We start from the raw sequence: 19570 nt of genomic DNA, 5'->3' as shown, positions 1-19570 counted from the left end.
CATCCTACAAGCGAACAAACACTACATCATCCTACAAGCGAACAAACACTACATCATCCTACAAGCGAACAAACACTACATCATCCCACAAGTGAACAAACACTACATCATCCTACAAGTGAACAAACACTACATTCATCCCACAAGCGAACAAACACTACATCATCCTACAAGCGAACAAACACTACATCATCCTACAAGCGAACAAACACTACATCATCCCACAAGCGAACAAACACTACATCATCCTACAAGCGAACTTACACAATCACGTATATTTAGTAATATTTTGCAAATATAATTTCCATTTTTAAGTAACAAACTTCTTCTACCATATAATGAAATATACCTAGTCATTACTATTAAACGTTAACTTAAACAAGACTATATTCCTATTCTACAGACCGAAGCATTTCTTGCCTCACCATCCTATACGTGCACATTTAGGGCATGAGACACGTGGAGGTCTAATCTAATTTATCTGGTGATGAAAACCTTTATGAATCAGCACGTCAGTGCCACGACAGAAAGGAGAGAAGGGGATGAACCAGCTAGACTGAACCTGGTCTTCACTTTAGATACAACATAGATGTGAAAGGTAGAGAATATTAATCGTCACCGGGTACGAGGTATCATACAGTCCACATATAGGATTTCTAGGTCAAAATGAACCCGAAAAGCATCATTAAAGATTGAAACCGTGTTTATTATTTATATATGTCGGTTATTCAAACTGATTTCGAAGCCTAACGCCACCAGTATCACGAACGGAAGTAAGATAACATTAATTACAAGTACTTGCATAGAAATAAAAACATATAATATGCCCTAATATCTTTTTTGTCGTAGTTTATTAGCTAATAATTGCCTTGCTTCCCCAGAGCCGCTGAAGACACATCCACCAGAGGTCGTCCTGGAGACAACGATGTAGTCTTAATTCAGCCTCCCAGGAACCTACACGACGTTCATCTGAAGTCTCTACGAAACATTTCCTCTCCACTATGCTGATCTTGGGTACGTGCTGCTCTCTGTAATTATAAAAGCTAGACACGTGCGATAGTTCACGTGTAAAAAATGTTTGCTAAGAAAGTTTGCCAATTAAGTCTTCTTCAATGAGTATTCTGCTAGTGTGCGTTGCGCTTAAAAAAAGCATATATTTTATAAGCATATATTTTTATAATCATGCATTTTATAAGCATATATTTTATAAGTATATATTTTATAAGTATTTTAATCCTCGGTGTTGCTATTTTATGGTTTCATTACCTAGAGTTATATAGTAAGACTTTTTTTCCACTTGTCACTGCATACGACTGAAGTTACGATTGCTTCTTTGGAAAATTTGCATAAATAATAAATTTCTGTTACGGGGAGACAGTATGTTGGTGGGTAAGGTACGTGTCGTGAAGTTACTTGGGGGGATAGTATGTCGGTGGGTAAGGTACGTGTCGTGAAGTTACTTGGGGAGGGATAGTACGTCGGTATGAAAGGTACGTATCGTGAAGTTACTTAGGGGGGGTAGTATGTCGGTGGGTAAGATACGTGTCGTGAAGTTACTTAGGGGGATAGTATGTCGGTGGGTAAGGTACGTGTCGTGAAGTTACTTGGGGGGATTGTATGTCGGTATGAAAGGTACGTGTCGTGAAGTTACTTAGGGGGGGGTAGTATATCGGTGGGTAAGATACGTGTCGTGAAGTTACCTAGGGGGTAGTATGTCGGTGGGTAAGGTACGTGTCGTGAAGTTACTTAGGGGGGTAGTATGTCGGTGGGTAAGGTACGTGTCGTGAAGTTACTTGGGGGGATAGCATGTCGGTATGAAAGGTACGTGTCGTGAAGTTACTTAGGGGGGGTAGTATGTCGGTGGGTAAGATACGTGTCGTGAAGTTACCTAGGGGGTAGTATGTCGGTGGGTAAGGTACGTGTCGTGAAGTTACTTAGGGGGGATAGTATGTCGGTGGGTAAGGTACGTGTCGTGAAGTTACTTGGGGGGTAGTACGTCGGTGAGTAAGGTACGTGTCGTGAAGTTACTTGGGGGGGATAGTATGTCGATGAGTAAGGTATGTGTCGTGAAGTTACTTGGGGGGATAGTATGTCGGTGGGTTAGGTACGTGTCGTGAAGTTACTTGGGAGGATAGTATGTTAGTGGGTAAGTAACGTGTCGTGAAGTTACTTGGGGGGATAGTATGTCGGTGGGTAAGGTACGTGTCGTGAAGTTACTTGGGGGGATAGTATGTCGGTGGGTAAGGTACGTGTCGTGAAGTTACTTGGGGAGGATAGTATGTTGGTGGGTAAGATACGTGTCGTGAAGTTACTTAGGGGGTAGTTTGTCGGTGGGTAAGGTACGTGTCGTGAAGTTACTTAGGGGGGATAGTATGTCGGTGGGTAAGGTACGTGTCGTGAAGTTACTTGGGGGGAATAGTATGTCGGTGGGCAAGGTACGTGTCGTGAAGTTACTTGGGGGGATAGTATGTCGATGGGTAAGGTGCGTGTCGTGAAGTTACTTGGGGGGGAATAGTATGTCGGTGGGCAAGGTACGTGTCGTGAAGTTACTTGGGGGGATAGTATGTTGGTGGGTAAGTAACGTGTCGTGAAGTTACTTGGGGGGAATAGTATGTCGGTGGGCAAGGTACGTGTCGTGAAGTTACTTGGGGGGATAGTATGTCGGAGGGTAAGTTACGTGTCGTGAAGTTACTTGGGGGGATAGTATGTCGATGAGTAAGGTGCGTGTCGTGAAGTTACTTGGGGGGGAATAGTATGTCGGTGGGTAAGTTACGTATCGTGAAGTTACTTGGCTGGGGCAGAGTGAACAAGAGTACCAACACTTAACAAAGCTCTTCAAAGAACGAGAGTTCTAAGAAGGAAAGCTTGTTCTACTCCCTTATCTTTTCTTTATTGCTGTCGACAGAACGCTACCATATCCAGCGCTATTGTTGTGTGCTCTGTTTTTTTTTTTGTGTTCAAGATGAGGTTGTGGTTTCTCTTCAAGATGAGTTCGTGTTTCGTGTTCAAATCGAACTTTTCTTAGTTTGTGTTCAATATAAATTTTTTTTTGTTTTCAAAATTTCTTCTGCACTTTTAAGATAAACTTCATCCAGGTTATTTTTTTTTTTGCATAATGAACAATGAATATCTATATATGCAGTTAATAACTGTGTAATAGAGCACAGAAAAAATGGAATGTGCAGATGTTTGTGAAATATACCAATGATTATGACATATATTGATATTTATGAAATGTACAGATATTTATATGTGCAAATGTTTGTAAAATGCACGAATGTTTGTGTATATTAGTGTAATTAGTTTTTTATTGTCATGAGAAAAATGCATAAGTAATTCATAGGTTATATTAATGGAAACCAAGGTTGAATACACTGCAAGAGATGAGACAGGTATATCAGTCAATAATGAGGTTAGTAAACATGTAAGGTGATTACAGGTAAAGGTTAATTGGATTTTCACTGATCATTTAATCTTATTAAGTCAACGTTGTACGTGTGAAGGATAAACAAACTTATTTTTTTTTATGCAGCGGCATCCGTCAGTAATCAGTGTGAGAGTTTAGCTGATTAAATTTCTTCAGGGAGAATTATTTGTTTTCAGAATTTGAGTGAGAATTGGGAGGAAAAACATTTAAAGTAAAAAAAGATATTTATTTTTTCCATAGTTCCAACGGAAGAGATGTTCGATATTTCCTATTTTTGTTCGAGGCGGAGAGGAAATATAACATCTGAGTGATATATTACACCTTAAACTGCTATCCTTTTGAGGATTGTTCATTATCTGAAGTTTTTTTTTTTTGGTGTGATATGTGTCAAATATTACCCTTACATTTAATAACTCTGGGGATATTATAATAAACAAAATATTTTTACTTATTTGCAAATCAGTAGCATTAACGATCATAACAGTGATGTTACCCAGTCACAACAAGCTTTTGGGATTACTGTTAATTAAGTTCCTCCTGCGCATGTTTCCTCGCGTTTCGGCAGACTTCTTCGAGCCTGCAGGAGAAGTGCAGAAATGGAGGACATTAACCCCCAAGAACGTCACTCTGGATCCCCGGGTGGAAGATGTACGGAACGCTGCCTATGGAATCATCGCTCCTCTCATAGTCTCGGTGGGGATGCTGGGCAACCTGCTCACCATAATCATCTTGAGACTGCCACAGTTTCGAGGTAAGGAGTGCCTTCTCTATCACCAGGTAGGCTGGCCGGAAAAGGTGAGTTTCTCCATCATTAGGGCAGAGAAGGATGCTTAGACCGTAATCTATTTAAATGAAGAGAAATGAAATGGAATACTTGAAAAACCTTTACCAGCCTAGTAACCTTTGCCATAGGCGTTTCCTTCTCTTTAACTGATGTCTTAAAATATTTTCCCTATTTTTTCTTAAATGCTTTCCCCTTAAATCATTTTAAGTAGATTCTAAACACCGGTCAGATGTTTAAGAGAACTCTAGCGTAATTCTCTTTTAAGTTAGTCACTGGACAGCTTGTAATGAAGAAAAGATGCTCATATAATGTAATCGTTTACTGTGTTAACGTATGCTGAATTTTATCAAGTCAAATTCCATTTATCATCATAGTTGATAAAATTCTACGCAGAGAGAAACGTTCTCAAAATAAAAGCCTGTTCTGTACCTGTTTCTTTTTCTCAAGTAGGCTGTTGCTACTGCTTCTCTTGCTGATGCTCCCAGATGGATTTAACTTGGCCTCACAAAATAGAGATACTTCTTAAAAAAACACAAAATTCACAATACCGTAAATAGAACAATTCGCCAAAAATCTGCATTTAAGAGAGGTACCTAATGACGACGTTTCGGTCCGTCCTGGATCACTGTCAAATCACAATTGATTTGACAATGGTCCAGGACGCACCGAAACGTCATGAGATTCCTCTCCTGAATGCAAATTTTTGTTGAGTATTGTTCCTTATTGTTAAGAAAGATAGATTTGTATCCCTGCGACGAAAGGGACGATGGCTGGAGCTTAGTATAATTAGTCTTAGCTACCAATCGGGGGGGGGGGGAATGATTAATTTGGTTCGATAATTAAATTAAAAATAATAGCTTAATGACTAATCAGTGCTCGATGATTAAGTTTCAGTACTTATACCTTCATTATTCATTTGATTCGATGATTAAATGAGCTTCAGTTTTTTATTATTTGAGGATTAATTAGAGCCTAAAGTTAATTAAGCTTGGTGACTAATAAAGGTACGATGACTAATTAGGGCTTGATGGGTCATGTCAGCCTGAATGTTATTTATGTATAAATGATTAATTAGTTACTGGAATTAATTATTGCCTGTGGAATAATTTATGGTCGATAATGACATAAAACCTGAGGCTTAATTAGGCGAATAATCTTAGGTTGTATTTTGTTAATGTATAAAAGTTTGTTCAATATATGAGTGCAGTTAGGGAGAAAAACTGTCTGTCACTTAGTTGACAGAGGATCGAGCCTCCATGATTTCTTGCTCTGTATGACCCACGTGGATTTAGCGCTCCACAAAATATATAAAACAGATGCCATACTCTAACCACACGCTCACTGAATGCTCGTCTTTATTACCCAGGAAGAAATTAAGAATCATTACCCAGCGAGGAATTAGATTTTTTCTGTGTCTTGGGAGCGTCTGGGATAATGTTACCTTCCAAGAAGAGGGTAAAAGAGAATGTTGATATGTATCATCCCTGACACCTCAGAATTTCAGTCCTTCCAGACATGCATGTATAGTTATTATGTTGTCTAAAATCTCGAAGCTAGTCCTGCAAGAGACGCATGTGCGGTTATCTTTTAGATATCTAAACACCTCAAATCCAATTTTATCTTAAAAGAGACGTATGTTGACTTATCTTCAAGATTTCTTACACTTCATATTTGGTTCTACTAGAAACGTATGTGAAGCTAACTTTTAGATACTAAACACTTCAAATTCAGTCCTACAGAGACGTATATAAAGTTACCTTTTAGAGAGCCACCACTTTAAATTCAGTAGTACTAGAGACGTGTGAAGAGTTATCGTTTAAACACAACACTTTAGATCGCAAGTTCTTCAAGAAGCCTAATATCTTTCTGAAAGCAGCTAATATTATGGATAATTTTGTAATTTCCTTTTATTGCTGAATATGCATTTGTTATGGCCTACTCCATAATAAAAAAAAAACACATACAATCCTCCGATTGCAAATACAAGCAAACAAATACATTTTAAATAAAAAAGGAGAAATTTCATCCGATAAGTATATGAATAAAATGATTGGGAGGAACGTCGGGACGAGCAGAAATACTAGAATTATTGAATATAAAGTCAGCAGGTCACAGAGAACAGCATTGCTTTGTAGGAGAAAAACACATCGATACATTCTTTATGATAAAAGATAAAAAAGAGCTCGCATAGAACTTCCTGGAAACATGCTCTTAAAAGATTATTGGCGAAGTTTAAAGTTTAAATAAATAAGATGTCATTTTTAAAACGAACTTGGTAGACTGAAACGTAGGTTTGACATGAGACGCAGTTTTAATAGACATGATAATGGATACCTTCAGCCTCCCACTGAGAACCTCAGTATTATACCCAGCACATATGGAGGCATTAAATAAATAAATAAATAAAAAGATTCAACTCATTAAAAGTCATTCTAAAAATTTTAGCAAGTTGGTTCGGCAAGCTGATTTGTGTGTAATTTAGACAACTTATTTCTGGTAGAGATCTAATTGCAATCAGATATCTAGGATAAAGCGACAAAAATAAAAATAAAAAAGATTACGACCAGTAGTATCAATTGGGAGGTAATAAGAGTTATGAAGAAGTCAAGAGGACCTGGAATAGTCTGATAACTTATTTGAGATCATTAAGAATATAAAAGGAGTGGGGCTATTTCACCACCTCGAGCTGTAAATTAAAACTTCAGCAATTCTTTATGGTGTGCATTAAAGCCACCAAGATTAATGGCTTTAATATTTTCGCGCTGAGGAGTGATAACTTCGATGTGTGGAGTGGAAGTAATCCCGTTCTCATGCTGAAGAGTGATGACTTCGTTTTATGAGGAGAAAAATACGTTCTCACGCTGAAGAATGATGAATTCGTTGTATGCTGAGAAAAATACGTTCTTATCTGAAGAGTGATGACTTCGTTGCACGAGGAAAAAAAATACGTTCACATGCTGAAGAGTGATGACTTCGTTATATTGGAAGGAGGAAAACACGTTCTAACACTGAAGAATGATGGCTTCGTCGTGTGGGAAGGAGGAAAATACGGTCTAACGCTAAAGAATGATGGCTTCGACGCGTCTTGAGGAAGAAAACACTTTCTGGTGCTGCAGAGTGATGGCCTCGAAGTGATGACAGGAGAAAAGCATCTTGTGGTGCTGAAGGTGATTACATCGGTGTGCGGAGAAGTGTAAGAGAGACTGGATCACCGGAAACAATACGCAAAATATGACATAGAAACTTATATATGATCAATACAAATTATCAAGGGAAGAACTGGAAGAGCCGGAACGAGCAGTATTTGTCTAGAAAGAGATGGTAAATATTATATGGCATATTTGATTGTAAAAAAAGTTGCTAGATGAGTAGCGTACCCAAACAATGTCTGGGTATGAGAGCCATTAGAGACGAGGTGTTAATAATTTTAAACTATTAATGGTGAATCGAGAGGAAATAACGAAATAGTATATAGAAATATATTCATATCTTTGATTACGAGAACTTACGAGATGTTTATATATATATTCATATCAAGAAAAATAGTTTCTTTTTTAACGCGGAGGAAGAAAACACCCACATGTAGCACTTGGGTATCTTTATTCTGAGGACATTTTCCCAGTGTCGTTATCAGATGGCGAAACGTCTTCAGAATAAAGATAACACCACATGTTGTGCACGTGTCCCATTCATCAATTTGCCGGTGTTTTAAGCCATTAATGCTACGGGGAGAAACTTTACGTCGTTTGACAAGAGGTTCAGCATCTTCTCAAGAGGGATAATGATCACTCGTTTCAAAACCTCTCTTGCAAAGGTAAATTAACTGACATCTGGGGATTCTGATGGCCCCGGAAGAACGCTGTTTTTGAACACCTTTAGAAGGTCTTTAGAACACGCGTAAAACATCGTTAGAACGATTTTAAAAATATTTTTAAGAACGCCTTTAGACCGTTCTACAACGGCTTCATTACGCCTTCAGAATGTCTATAAAACCTCCTTGAATGTCGTCGAATTCCTTGGGTTTATTATTGCGTTGGGAAGTTTACGTGAGACATGACTGAGCATCTTGAGAAAAAAAGACTTCAGGATTTTGGCTAAAATATTATTTTGTTTATTGAAATACTTCAATTCCAGCGATGGTATTAGACGCATATATATTCGATTGAAAAAAGCCTGCTGCGCAAACGAAACGTTTCGGTAATAAGGATAAACAAGTGTGGGCCATGTAACATCAGTGTAGTAATAGTTAAGGAACCAGCAATAATAGTTGACGTAATAATACATAAGAGCATAGGAGCACTGCGGCAAGCCTACTGGTCTACGCTAGACACGACTGATGGATGAGTAATAAGGATATATTACATCTCAGAAGTGGCCGAGGTGAAAACATCACAATATTACCACCGGTACACGAGGAAGCTAACAATGGAAGGAAGGGGAAACAAGACCACTTCAGTAAGTCAAATATCCCATATAGCCAGCCAGGTTCTCTCACATTATGTGAAAGAACCTGGCTGGCTAGGGTCACCGCTCCACCTCTGTGAAAACTTTCCTTCATTTCTTCTGTTGCTACTATTGTAACATTGCATAGCTCCTGATGACGCACGGAGACATGCGAAAGTACTTGAGCTTGGACTTACTCTTTTTTGCAACGTTGCAAGCTCCTGATGTTGTGTTGATTGCAACACGAAAGATTTAGAGCTATCATTCAACTCTCTCCCGTGGTTGGTTTGCATCTTGTATCGCTTGTTTTACCTATTCGTGCCGAATAGGTAAAACTTGCGATTTTGGCTTAAATAGCAAAGCCCTTCTTGCCGAATAAGGCAAGCGAAAATTTGTGTATGGAATAATTTTGCAAAAATCATTCTGAGCCTAACGAAAAAAAAATAATTCATTGTGTTTGTTTGTTATTAAATTATTGTAAATTTATCTAAAAATATATTTAATTGGATTAGTCTAAATTAAATTGCGCTTGTTATAAAAAGGTTAAGTTTTCTAAGGTTCTTTAGGTACAAAATTGTTATTTTTTAAATTAACATAAATGAAAAAAATATACCTTTAAACGCACAGGAGAACATTTTTAGAAAGGACGTAATTTTAAATGACTTCTTGCTAAATGACCAGTTTTATCTATTAGGCACGATATACATATACATATATATATATATATATATATATATATATATATATATATATATATATATATATATATATATATATATATATATATATATATAAGGAACATTGTTCCTTGATAATGTGAGTAGTCACGAAAGCGCTTGGAATTTCTCTATTCTTTCAGAGTGGTTGTTTTGCATATTTAGAAATCATCTGTTTACTGTGATCTTATTGCATATATATATATATATATATATATATATATATATATATATATATATATATATATATATATATATATATATATATGTACATATATATATATATATATATATATATATATATATATATATATATATATATATATATATGTATATATATATATATATTACTCTAAGCATGAACAAATGTAAATGCTTGGCATATAAAACTATATGTAATTATTCTTGACATATTCTGGTTTTAAGTACAATATTAACAGTCTTATGACACTTCATGTTTTGATTGATTTTCATAGAAAAATACGAGATGTCCCTCTACATTGTCTTAGTAAATCGCCTTTTATTCATAGGTTATGAAAGCTATAGAAGAAGCTGGAGGTAGCTGTATATAGCAGCTACCCGGCGTAACAACCATCAATCATTTCTTTGTCGCCGTAATGGTCTATTGAGAGTAAACACAATAATTTTCCTGTCCATGTTATTAAAGGGATGATTGTGTTTCCGGGTCCCTGCTCACTAAATTGCCATTAAATTGTCGATTTTTTTTAATTTGCTCCTAAGGTTTGTTGTTTGGTTTATTTGGTTTAACGTCTCTTGACTACCTAAGAGTTATTACAGTTGTATGTCGGTATAAAATGTGTTTTCTTGACTACGTCTGCTGTAAAAATTATTACACGGATTTTATTTATAAAAATACGACTTCTTCAGAAATCTATTCTTTACTGAATGTTAATAGAACCTGGGTTCAGTAGATGCTACAACGCAGACTACTTAACGCAGTAGAAGTACACGCATGACGACCTGGTTGTATACCCGTACACGCATGACGACCTGGTTGTATACCCGTACACGCATGACGACCTGGTTGTATACCCGTACACGCATGACGACCTGGTTGTATACCCGTACACGCATGACGACCTGGTTGTATACCCGTACACGCATGACGACCTGGTTGTATACCCGTACACGCATGACGACCTGGTTGTATACCTGTACACTCATGACGACCTGGTTGTACACCCGTACACGCATGACGACCTGGTTGTATACCCGTACACGCATGACGACCTGGTTGTATACCCGTACACGCATGACGACCTGGTTGTATACCCGTACACGCATGACGACCTGGTTGTATACCCGTACACGCATGACGACCTGGTTGTATACCCGTACACGCATGACGACCTGGTTGTACACTCGTACACGCATGACGACCTGGTTGTATACCCGTACACGCATGACGACCTGGTTGTATACCCGTACACGCATGACGACCTGGTTGTACACCCGTACACGCATGACGACCTGGTTGTATACCCGTACACGCATGACGACCTGGTTGTATACCCGTACACGCATGACGACCTGGTTGTATACCCGTACACTCATGACGACCTGGTTGTATACCCGTACACGCATGACGACCTGGTTGTATACCCGTACACGCATGACGACCTGGTTGTATACCCGTACACGCATGACGACCTGGTTGTATACCCGTACACGCATGACGACCTGGTTGTATACCCGTACACGCATGACGACCTGGTTGTATACCCGTACACGCATGACGACCTGGTTGTACACTCGTACACGCATGACGACGTGGTTGTATACCCGTACACGCATGACGACCTGGTTGTATACCCGTACACGCATGACGAATTGGTTGTACACCTGTACACGCATGACGACCTGGTTGTACACCCGTACACGCATGACGACCTGGTTGTACACTCGTACACGCATGACGACCTGGTTGTATACCCGTACACGCATGACGACTTGTTTTTACACTCGTACACGCATGACAACCTGTCTTCCACCTGGTTGTACACTCGTACACACATGACATCCTGGCTGTACACTCGTACACACATGACATCCTGGCTGTACATTCGTACACACATGACATCCTGGCTGTACACTCGTACATGCATGACATCCTGGTTGTACACTCGTACACGCATGACATCCTTGTTGTACACTCGTACACGCATGACGACCTGGTTGTACACTCGTACACGTATGACATCCTGGTTGTACACTCGTACACACATGACATCCTGGCTGTACACTCGTACATGCATGACATCCTGGTTGTACACTCGTACACGCATGACGACCTGGTTGTACACTCGAACATGCATGACCTCCTGGTTGTACACTCGTACACGTATGACATCCTGGTTGTACACTCGTACACGCATGACATCCTGGTTGTACACTCGTACACGCATGACATCCTGGTTGTACACTCGTACACGCATGACATCCTGGTTGTACACTCGTACACGCATGACATCCTGGTTGTACACTCGTACACGCATGACATCCTGGTTGTACACTCGTACACGCATGACATCCTGGTTGTACACTCGTACACGCATGACATCCTGGTTGTACACTCGTACACGCATGACATCCTGGTTGTACACTCGTACACGCATGACATCCTGGTTGTACACTCTAATTGAAGCTGCTGCCTTAGGAATTTTTTTTTACTGACCACTTCATTAGGAACAAAAGTCACAATAACATGACTGGAACAATACACAAATAACCCGCACATAGGAGACAGAAGCTTATAACGACGTATAGGTCCGACTTGGACCATTGACTAAGTCACACTAACACACGAAGGTGAGGGAGCCAGTATATATAGGATAGGAGGACAAGGACGAGATAAAGAGAGGAAGAAGAAGAAAGGAAGTGAAGAAATAGTGGTAGAGGAACCACTACTACTTTATCCTCCCTGTTCTTCTCTCCTGCATATACTGGCTCTCTAACCTTCGTGTGTTAGTGTGACTAGTAAATGCTCCAAGTCGGCCCGAAACGTCGTTATAAGCTTCTGCCTCCTATGTGCAGGGTATGTGTGTATCATTCATTAAATTTTGATAGTGCTCTTGCTACCCCTATAACATGCTGTCTTGTTGCATCCCACTGTGGCAAGGCTTGTTGCATCCCACTGTGGCAAGGCTTGTTGCATCCCACTGTGGCAAGGCTTGTTGCATCCCACTGTGGCAAGGCTTGTTGCATCCCACTGTGGCAAGGCTTGTTGCATCTCACTGTGGCAAGGCTTGTTGCATCCCACTGTGGCAAGGCTTGTTGCATCTCACTGTGGCAAGGCTTGTTGCATCCCACTGTGACAAGGCTTGTTGCATCCCACTGTGGCAAGGCTTGTTGTATCCCACTGTGGCAAGGCTTCTTGCATCCCACTGTGACAAGGCTTGTTGCATCCCACTGTGGCAAGGCTTGTTGCATCCCACTGTGGCAAGGCTTGTTGCATCCCACTGTGACAAGGCTTGTTGCATCCCACTGTGGCAAGGCTTGTTGCATCCCACTGTGACAAGGCTTGTTGCATCCCACTGTGGCAAGGCTTGTTGCATCCCACTGTGACAAGGCTTGTTGTATCCCACTGTGGCAAGGCTTGTTGCATCCCACTGAGACAAGGCTTGTTGCATCCCACTGTGGCAAGGCTTGTTGCATCCCACTGTGGCAAGGCTTGTTGCATCCCACTGTGACAAGGCTTGTTGCATCCCACTGTGGCAAGGCTTGTTGCATCCCACTGTGGCAAGGCTTGTTGCATCCCACTGTGGCAAGGCTTGTTGCATCCCACTGTGGCAAGGCTTGTTGCATCCCACTGTGGCAAGGCTTGTTGCATCCCACTGTGACAAGGCTTGTTGCATCCCACTGTGGCAAGGCTTGTTGCATCCCACTGTGGCAAGGCTTGTTGCATCCCACTGTGGCAAGGCTTGTTGCATCCCACTGTGGCAAGGCTTGTTGCATCCCACTGTGGCAACGCTTGTTGCATCCCACTGTGGCAAGGCTTGTTGCATCCCACTGTGACAAGGCTTGTTGCATCCCACTGTGACAAGGCTTGTTGCATCCCACTGTGGCAAGGCTTGTTGCATCCCACTGTGGCAAGGCTTGTTGCATCCCACTGTGGCAAGGCTTGTTGCATCCCACTGTGGCAAGGCTTGTTGCATCCCACTGTGGCAAGGCTTGTTGCATCCCACTGTGACAAGGCTTGTTGCATCCCACTGTGACAAGGCTTGTTGCATCCCACTGTGACAAGGCTTCTTGCATCCCACTGTGACAAGGCTTGTTGCATCCCACTGTGGCAAGGCTTGTTGCATCCCACTGTGACAAGGCTTGTTGCATCCCACTGTGACAAGGCTTGTTGCATCCCACTGTGACAAGGCTTGTTGCATCCCACTGTGGCAAGGCTTGTTGCATCCCACTGTGGCAAGGCTTGTTGCATCCCACTGTGGCAAGGCTTGTTGCATCCCACTCTGGCAAGGCTTGTTGCATCCCACTGTGGCAAGGCTTGTTGCATCCCACTGTGGCAAGGCTTGTTGCATCCCACTGTGGCAAGGCTTGTTGCATCCCACTGTGGCAAGGCTTGTTGCATCCCACTGTGGCAAGGCTTGTTGCATCCCACTGTGACAAGGCTTGTTGCATCCCACTGTGACAAGGCTTGTTGCATCCCACTGTGACAAGGCTTGTTGCATCCCACTGTGGCAAGGCTTGTTGCATCCCACTGTGGCAAGGCTTGTTGCATCCCACTGTGACAAGGCTTGTTGCATCCCACTGTGGCAAGGCTTGTTGCATCCCACTGTGACAAGGCTTGTTGCATCCCACTGTGGCAAGGCTTGTTGCATCCCACTGTGACAAGGCTTGTTGCATCCCACTGTGGCAAGGCTTGTTGCATCCCACTGTGGCAAGGCTTGTTGCATCTCACTGTGGCAAGGCTTGTTGCATCCCACTGTGGCAAGGCTTGTTGCATCCCACTGTGGCAAGGCTTGTTGCATCTCACTGTCGCAAGGCTTGTTGCATCCCACTGTGCCAAGAATTGTTGCATCCCACTGTGACAAGATTTGTTGCATCCCACTGTGGCAAGACTTGTTGCATCCCACTGTGGCAAGGCTTGTTGCATCCCACTGTGGCAAGGCTTGTTGCATCTCACTGTGGCAAGGCTTGTTGCATCCCACTGTGGCAAGGCTTGTTGCATCCCACTGTGGCAAGGCTTGTTGCATCTCACTGTGGCAAGGCTTGTTGCATCCCACTGTGCCAAGAATTGTTGCATCCCACTGTGACAAGATTTGTTGCATCCCACTGTGGCAAGACTTGTTGCATCCCACTGTGGCAAGACTTTCCCCTGTACAAAATATAGTAAGCAGCAGTGGGAATGACTATTACATTCACAATTCTCACCATATCCAATTATATAATTACTTTTATTAGTTAGAATTTTATAATGTGATAAGCAATATTTCCAGTAATTCACGTGTAGCTAAAGGGGGCTCATCACAACTCACGACTAACACATCTCCCTTCCTTTTCAGGTGTGACTTACACATACTTCCTAGCGCTGGCGATCAGTGACTTCCTCTCATTGCTGTTCTGTATCTCAGTCATTCAACATATCCTGACGGGCGGCACTCACCACTATTCTATGGCTGTCTGGTACTCCTACTGGGAGATCTTCTTCACCAACATCCCCATGAGTTCGTCTGTTCTTATCGTCCTGTGTGTGACTATAGACAGGTTCTTCTCTGTGTGTCGGCCAACAGACTTCAAACGAATTCACACGAGTCACTACGCCCGCGCGGGGATCGTTGGTTCAGTTGTTACTTCGGTGGTCGTGTGGCTGCCAACGTGTTTCCTCAAGGAACCTAAACCATACGACGAATGCGAGACATTCATATTTGAGGCACCAGACAACGGGACGTGGTGGGTAGCTTGTATAAGCTTAGAAATGCGGAAAAATCCCTTTTACATCGCCTACACTTGGTTAAGGCAAACAATTGTAACATTTGTACCGATAATCGTTCTCCTGGCACTGAACACTCTCATTCTTAAGGAATTCGTAAGGATACGTAAGATGAAAGATAAGATGACGAGAAACGAGCCTCTCTCTTTAGATATCTTAGCGGCGGAAGGTCGACGTCGAGAGGAACACCACCTGATCAGCTTGCTGACGGCGGTCATGATATCCTTCTTCATTACCTTAGTGCCTTCTGGAATTTGTAATGCAATATACACCGAAGTCCTTGCTACTCGGCTGACCTTCGAAGTCTTTAGGGCCGTCTCAAATGACTTGGAAATACTAAATCATGCGCTCAACTTCTACATGTATATCTTATGTAGCAAACCTATTCGAGAGGCCATAAAAATTTCCTTCAGTCGCCTAAAGTGTCTATCGCGCAAAGCAAAGGTTTCTTGTGTCGTGGTTGAAGGCCATGGGTCATTCACGAAAGACGCAAAGAAAGCTTGGCCTCAGAACACAGCCGACACCACAGACAGCACCCTCCGTCGTAAGCCAGAAGACTCTTGTGGAGATAAACGGACTCCTAGAGAAAAATCCAAAACCATATCGAGAGATACGCAGCCAAGTGACATTATCTCAGGCAGAGGCTCCAGCTCAGACAATTTCTCTGGAAAATTAAGTTTTTGCACTGATGTGGAACGTTTAGCACCGAAGCCCAGAACCGGGTCGACGGACACTTTATACTCTTGGGGAAGCTCTGTACACGATGACATTAAGACTACAGAATGTGACACAAATGACAAATCGTTTGGCTGTAAAGGTACCCAACATCGTGCATCTTGTGGGGAGTCTGGAGGTTCTCTGCCCCTAACAGAGAACACTGAAGTGCCCTTCTCCAGTAATGGGCCCCGAGCGTTGGAAAATATGAATTCATTTGCCAACCCGACATTTAGATTTGATGTAGATGGGCGAGGCTGATTCAGTGTTCAGTTGCAGTATATAATTGCGGCAATTAACTTCGACATAAATACGTTTATATTTGCTGGAACTAATATATTTAACTGCAGTAATCATAAAAACAGTGATTAAGAAAATGCTTTGATGTTATCCAGTCAAATATAATGAACAAGGCTTATAAATTATAAGCATATTTCTCCAGTCCAAGTAATAAACATATAGGATATCTAACCAGAATGAACAATGGAGAATAATACTGTACATATGCTTAAATGCACGTTGAATAAAATTTTTTCTTGAGAGCTTTGACATAAATTGTCTCTACCACCATAAGTCTCCAATTATTCTCACAGGCTTGTCTGGTACAAACGTACATATATGAACATGGAAAGAATACTATAGGAAAATGCAAGTATATTTAGGTTGCAGTACGAGGTCAACATCAGCAGAAGCTACGAGGTAGAGAGAGAGAGAGAGAGAAAGAGAGAGAGGTATGCATATCCATAAGAGAATCAGATCCAGTAGCCTAAGGGTGAGCGTGGGAACGTGTAATAACAGATAATACGAGACGGATAACAAGATATCGAGTAGTGAGCTGCTCCCAAGACTGCCTTTAGCGAAGTCCGAGTCGAACTTTTTGTTTTATTTTTAAGAACTCATCACTAGGCGAAGGCTAGGACACTTACTTCTCTTTCTCTTCCTATCTAATCATCACGTGCACTCCTGTATTTTAACCAGAGGATTATTATGTTATTTTGTCATCGTATTTTATGTAACAAATTAAATACAATTAGTGGTGGATTGTTGAACCTCTGTCTGCTACATGATTACCTATCAATACATCTAGAAAGTTTGAGTAAACAGTGAAGAACTTACCCGATGAAGTGAGCCGAAGAAAGAACTTGATGTGGTACTCGGTGAAGGGATGCAACTCACTAAAGGGAGTCGATAAAGGGAACCAATGGTGAGCAGATGTTTTACTCGGTGAAGGAGCGCAGTGAAGTAACCAGTGAAGGAACCTGATGTGCTATCCCATGAAAGGAAACAGATGCTGCGCAAATAACACTGCCCAACAAATGTTCCAATTCACATATAAAAGCGTGTATTTCTAACTAATTTTGGGACCCTGAATTCCAGTCTGAACTTAATTTTGTTCCGAACGTACAGTTTTTGTGAATTAGAACCCCACGGTGAACGATTTTACTATCATGAAGAAGAGACACCAAGGGAAAAACTGATATATATATATATATATATATATATATATATATATATATATATATATATATATATATATATATATATATATATATATATATATATAAATAAGTGTGTGTGTGTGTGTGTGTGTGTGTGTGTGTGTGTGTGTATATATATATATATGTTTGTGTGTGTGTGTGTGTGTGTGTGTGTGTGCGCGCGCGTGCTTTTGTTCAGTTATTTATAATATATATTTATCTAAACTTTATAAAATGTTCAAAACGTATTAACAGTAAAGTGAACATGACCTGATATTGTTACACCAATAATTTGTTTTGAAGGAAGATAAACCATATAGACTATTGATATATTTTTCTTTATTTACTGATGCTTTTTATAATTATCTAAGGTTATCTGTGCTCATATACTTTTATAAGTATAAAGAGTTTGCTTTATTTCTTTTGGACTAATTTGTTAAGCTTAGCGTAGTCGCTAAACATCCATTTATTTTTAATCTCCGGAAATTAGACCTTAACATCGTCGAAATGTTTTCGAGAGAATATATCTTAAATTTAATATTGACAGAATAAACATATTTAGACTATTTTTTTTCCTCTTATTGCTAAGCCCTGAGATGCTTATATAATACTGGAATATTTTAAGTCAAACTCACACTCTCTGGTTATGTTTATGAGAAAGAGGAATTAATTCTGAAAGTCAGATATGAAATATAAACTTGATATGAAATTACAGAGAAGTGAAAATCTCACCTAGTTTTTTCTAGTAAGTAAGTAGACCGTTTTGCCGGGAGGCCTAGGTGCAGTACCCTCTCTGAGGCCATGGTGCAGTACCCTCTCTGAGGCCATGGTGCAGTACCCTCTCTGAGGCCATGGTGCAGTATCCTCTCTGAGGCCATGGTGCAGTACCCTCTCTGAGGCCATGGTGCAGTACCCTCTCTGAGGCCACGGTGCAGTACCCTCTCTGAGGCCATGGTGCAGTACCCTCTCTGAGGCCACGGTGCAGTACCCTCTCTGAGGCCTAGGTGCAGTACCCTCTCTGAGGCCACGGTGCAGTACCCTCTCTGAGGCCACGGTGCAGCACCCTCTCTGAGGCCACGGTGCAGCACCCTCTCTGAGGCCACGGAGCAGTACCCTCTCTGATCCCATTAGTATGCTTAGAGATCCCATTAGTGTACTTTGAGATAACACAGATGTAAGGGGACCTAGACTCTCCAACAACCTCCCATCGTATATAAGGAGGATTACGAACAGATCCCTTGCTGTCTTCTTGAGGAACTTGATTACTAAAGTCAGTTGCCGAACAACCGGTCTATGGCTCGTATGTAGGACTTCGGGGGACCAGCGGCAACAGCCTGATTGATCAGGCCTGCAGGGGCGTTGACCCCTGGAAACATTCTTCAGGTATTCAGTGCCTGCTGCTGAATAGTGTACGTAGTTTAATATTATAAACAATGGGAAGCGCTAAACCCATAAGAGTCATAGAACAACCATGGAATAGAGGTAATCAGGTTTAATTCGAGAGTAGCTCCAATTCTTTCGATCAATAACCTGTCAACAGTAGCAGAAAAAGTCTGCTTTAATAAAAAAAATAATCAAAGGGAAACAATCAATAAACACTGCCTCACCTCACTAGAGGAAAGCATTACAATCATCCCCAGTGGGACTCGAACCCACGACCTCTGGATTAGAAGTCCAGCGCGCTTTCCACTGCGCCATGGGGACTCCTGGCTGTTGTTGATTTAATTAGTTAGTTGCAACGCGACAGTCTCTGCAACAGACTAGCATTTTTTGTGTCACTCGTTTGCGACATTATAATTTGATCAGTGATTTATAACGGTAATGTTTATGCGGAGTTGTTGGCCGCTGCTAAGCTCTTATTTTGCAAATTTAGACTGGATTTGCTTTCTACACGTGGATCATTTTCCTTCTGCTTGGAAGGCAACGTTCTCGCTTCACGCACTGAGTTCCCGTGGTTCGATCACCGGCAAGGGTGAAAACACTGGCCGTGTTTCCTTACACCTGTAGTCCCCCGTTCTCCTAGCAAGCAATTAGGTACCCTAGTGT

The 19570-nt window shown here is 41.3% G+C and overlaps 1 protein-coding gene and 1 non-coding gene across 2 annotated transcripts in view; one reads left to right on the top strand and one right to left on the bottom strand.

Moving 5' to 3' along the window:
* LOC128700685 (probable G-protein coupled receptor B0563.6) overlaps positions 1-16799 on the top strand; it is a 41386-nt gene extending 24587 nt beyond the window's left edge. The window contains exons 2-4 of the mRNA XM_053793993.2: positions 882-1014; positions 3993-4178; positions 14905-16799. Coding sequence (XP_053649968.2) covers positions 1002-1014; positions 3993-4178; positions 14905-16307 — 1602 coding nt within the window. The 5' untranslated portion in view covers positions 882-1001 and the 3' untranslated portion in view covers positions 16308-16799. The remainder of the gene's footprint in view (positions 1-881; positions 1015-3992; positions 4179-14904) is intronic.
* Positions 16800-19155: 2356 nt separating this feature from the next.
* TRNAR-UCU (transfer RNA arginine (anticodon UCU)) lies at positions 19156-19228 on the bottom strand. The gene has a single exon. It is a non-coding gene; the product is annotated as a tRNA-Arg (tRNA).
* Positions 19229-19570: the final 342 nt, after the last annotated feature.

This window comes from Cherax quadricarinatus, chromosome 20 (genome assembly GCF_038502225.1).
Source record: "Cherax quadricarinatus isolate ZL_2023a chromosome 20, ASM3850222v1, whole genome shotgun sequence".
Taxonomy (NCBI): Eukaryota; Metazoa; Arthropoda; class Malacostraca; order Decapoda; family Parastacidae; genus Cherax; species Cherax quadricarinatus.
The sequence above is the reverse complement of the archived record's forward strand: the minus strand, read 5'-3'. Positions and strand labels throughout refer to the sequence as shown.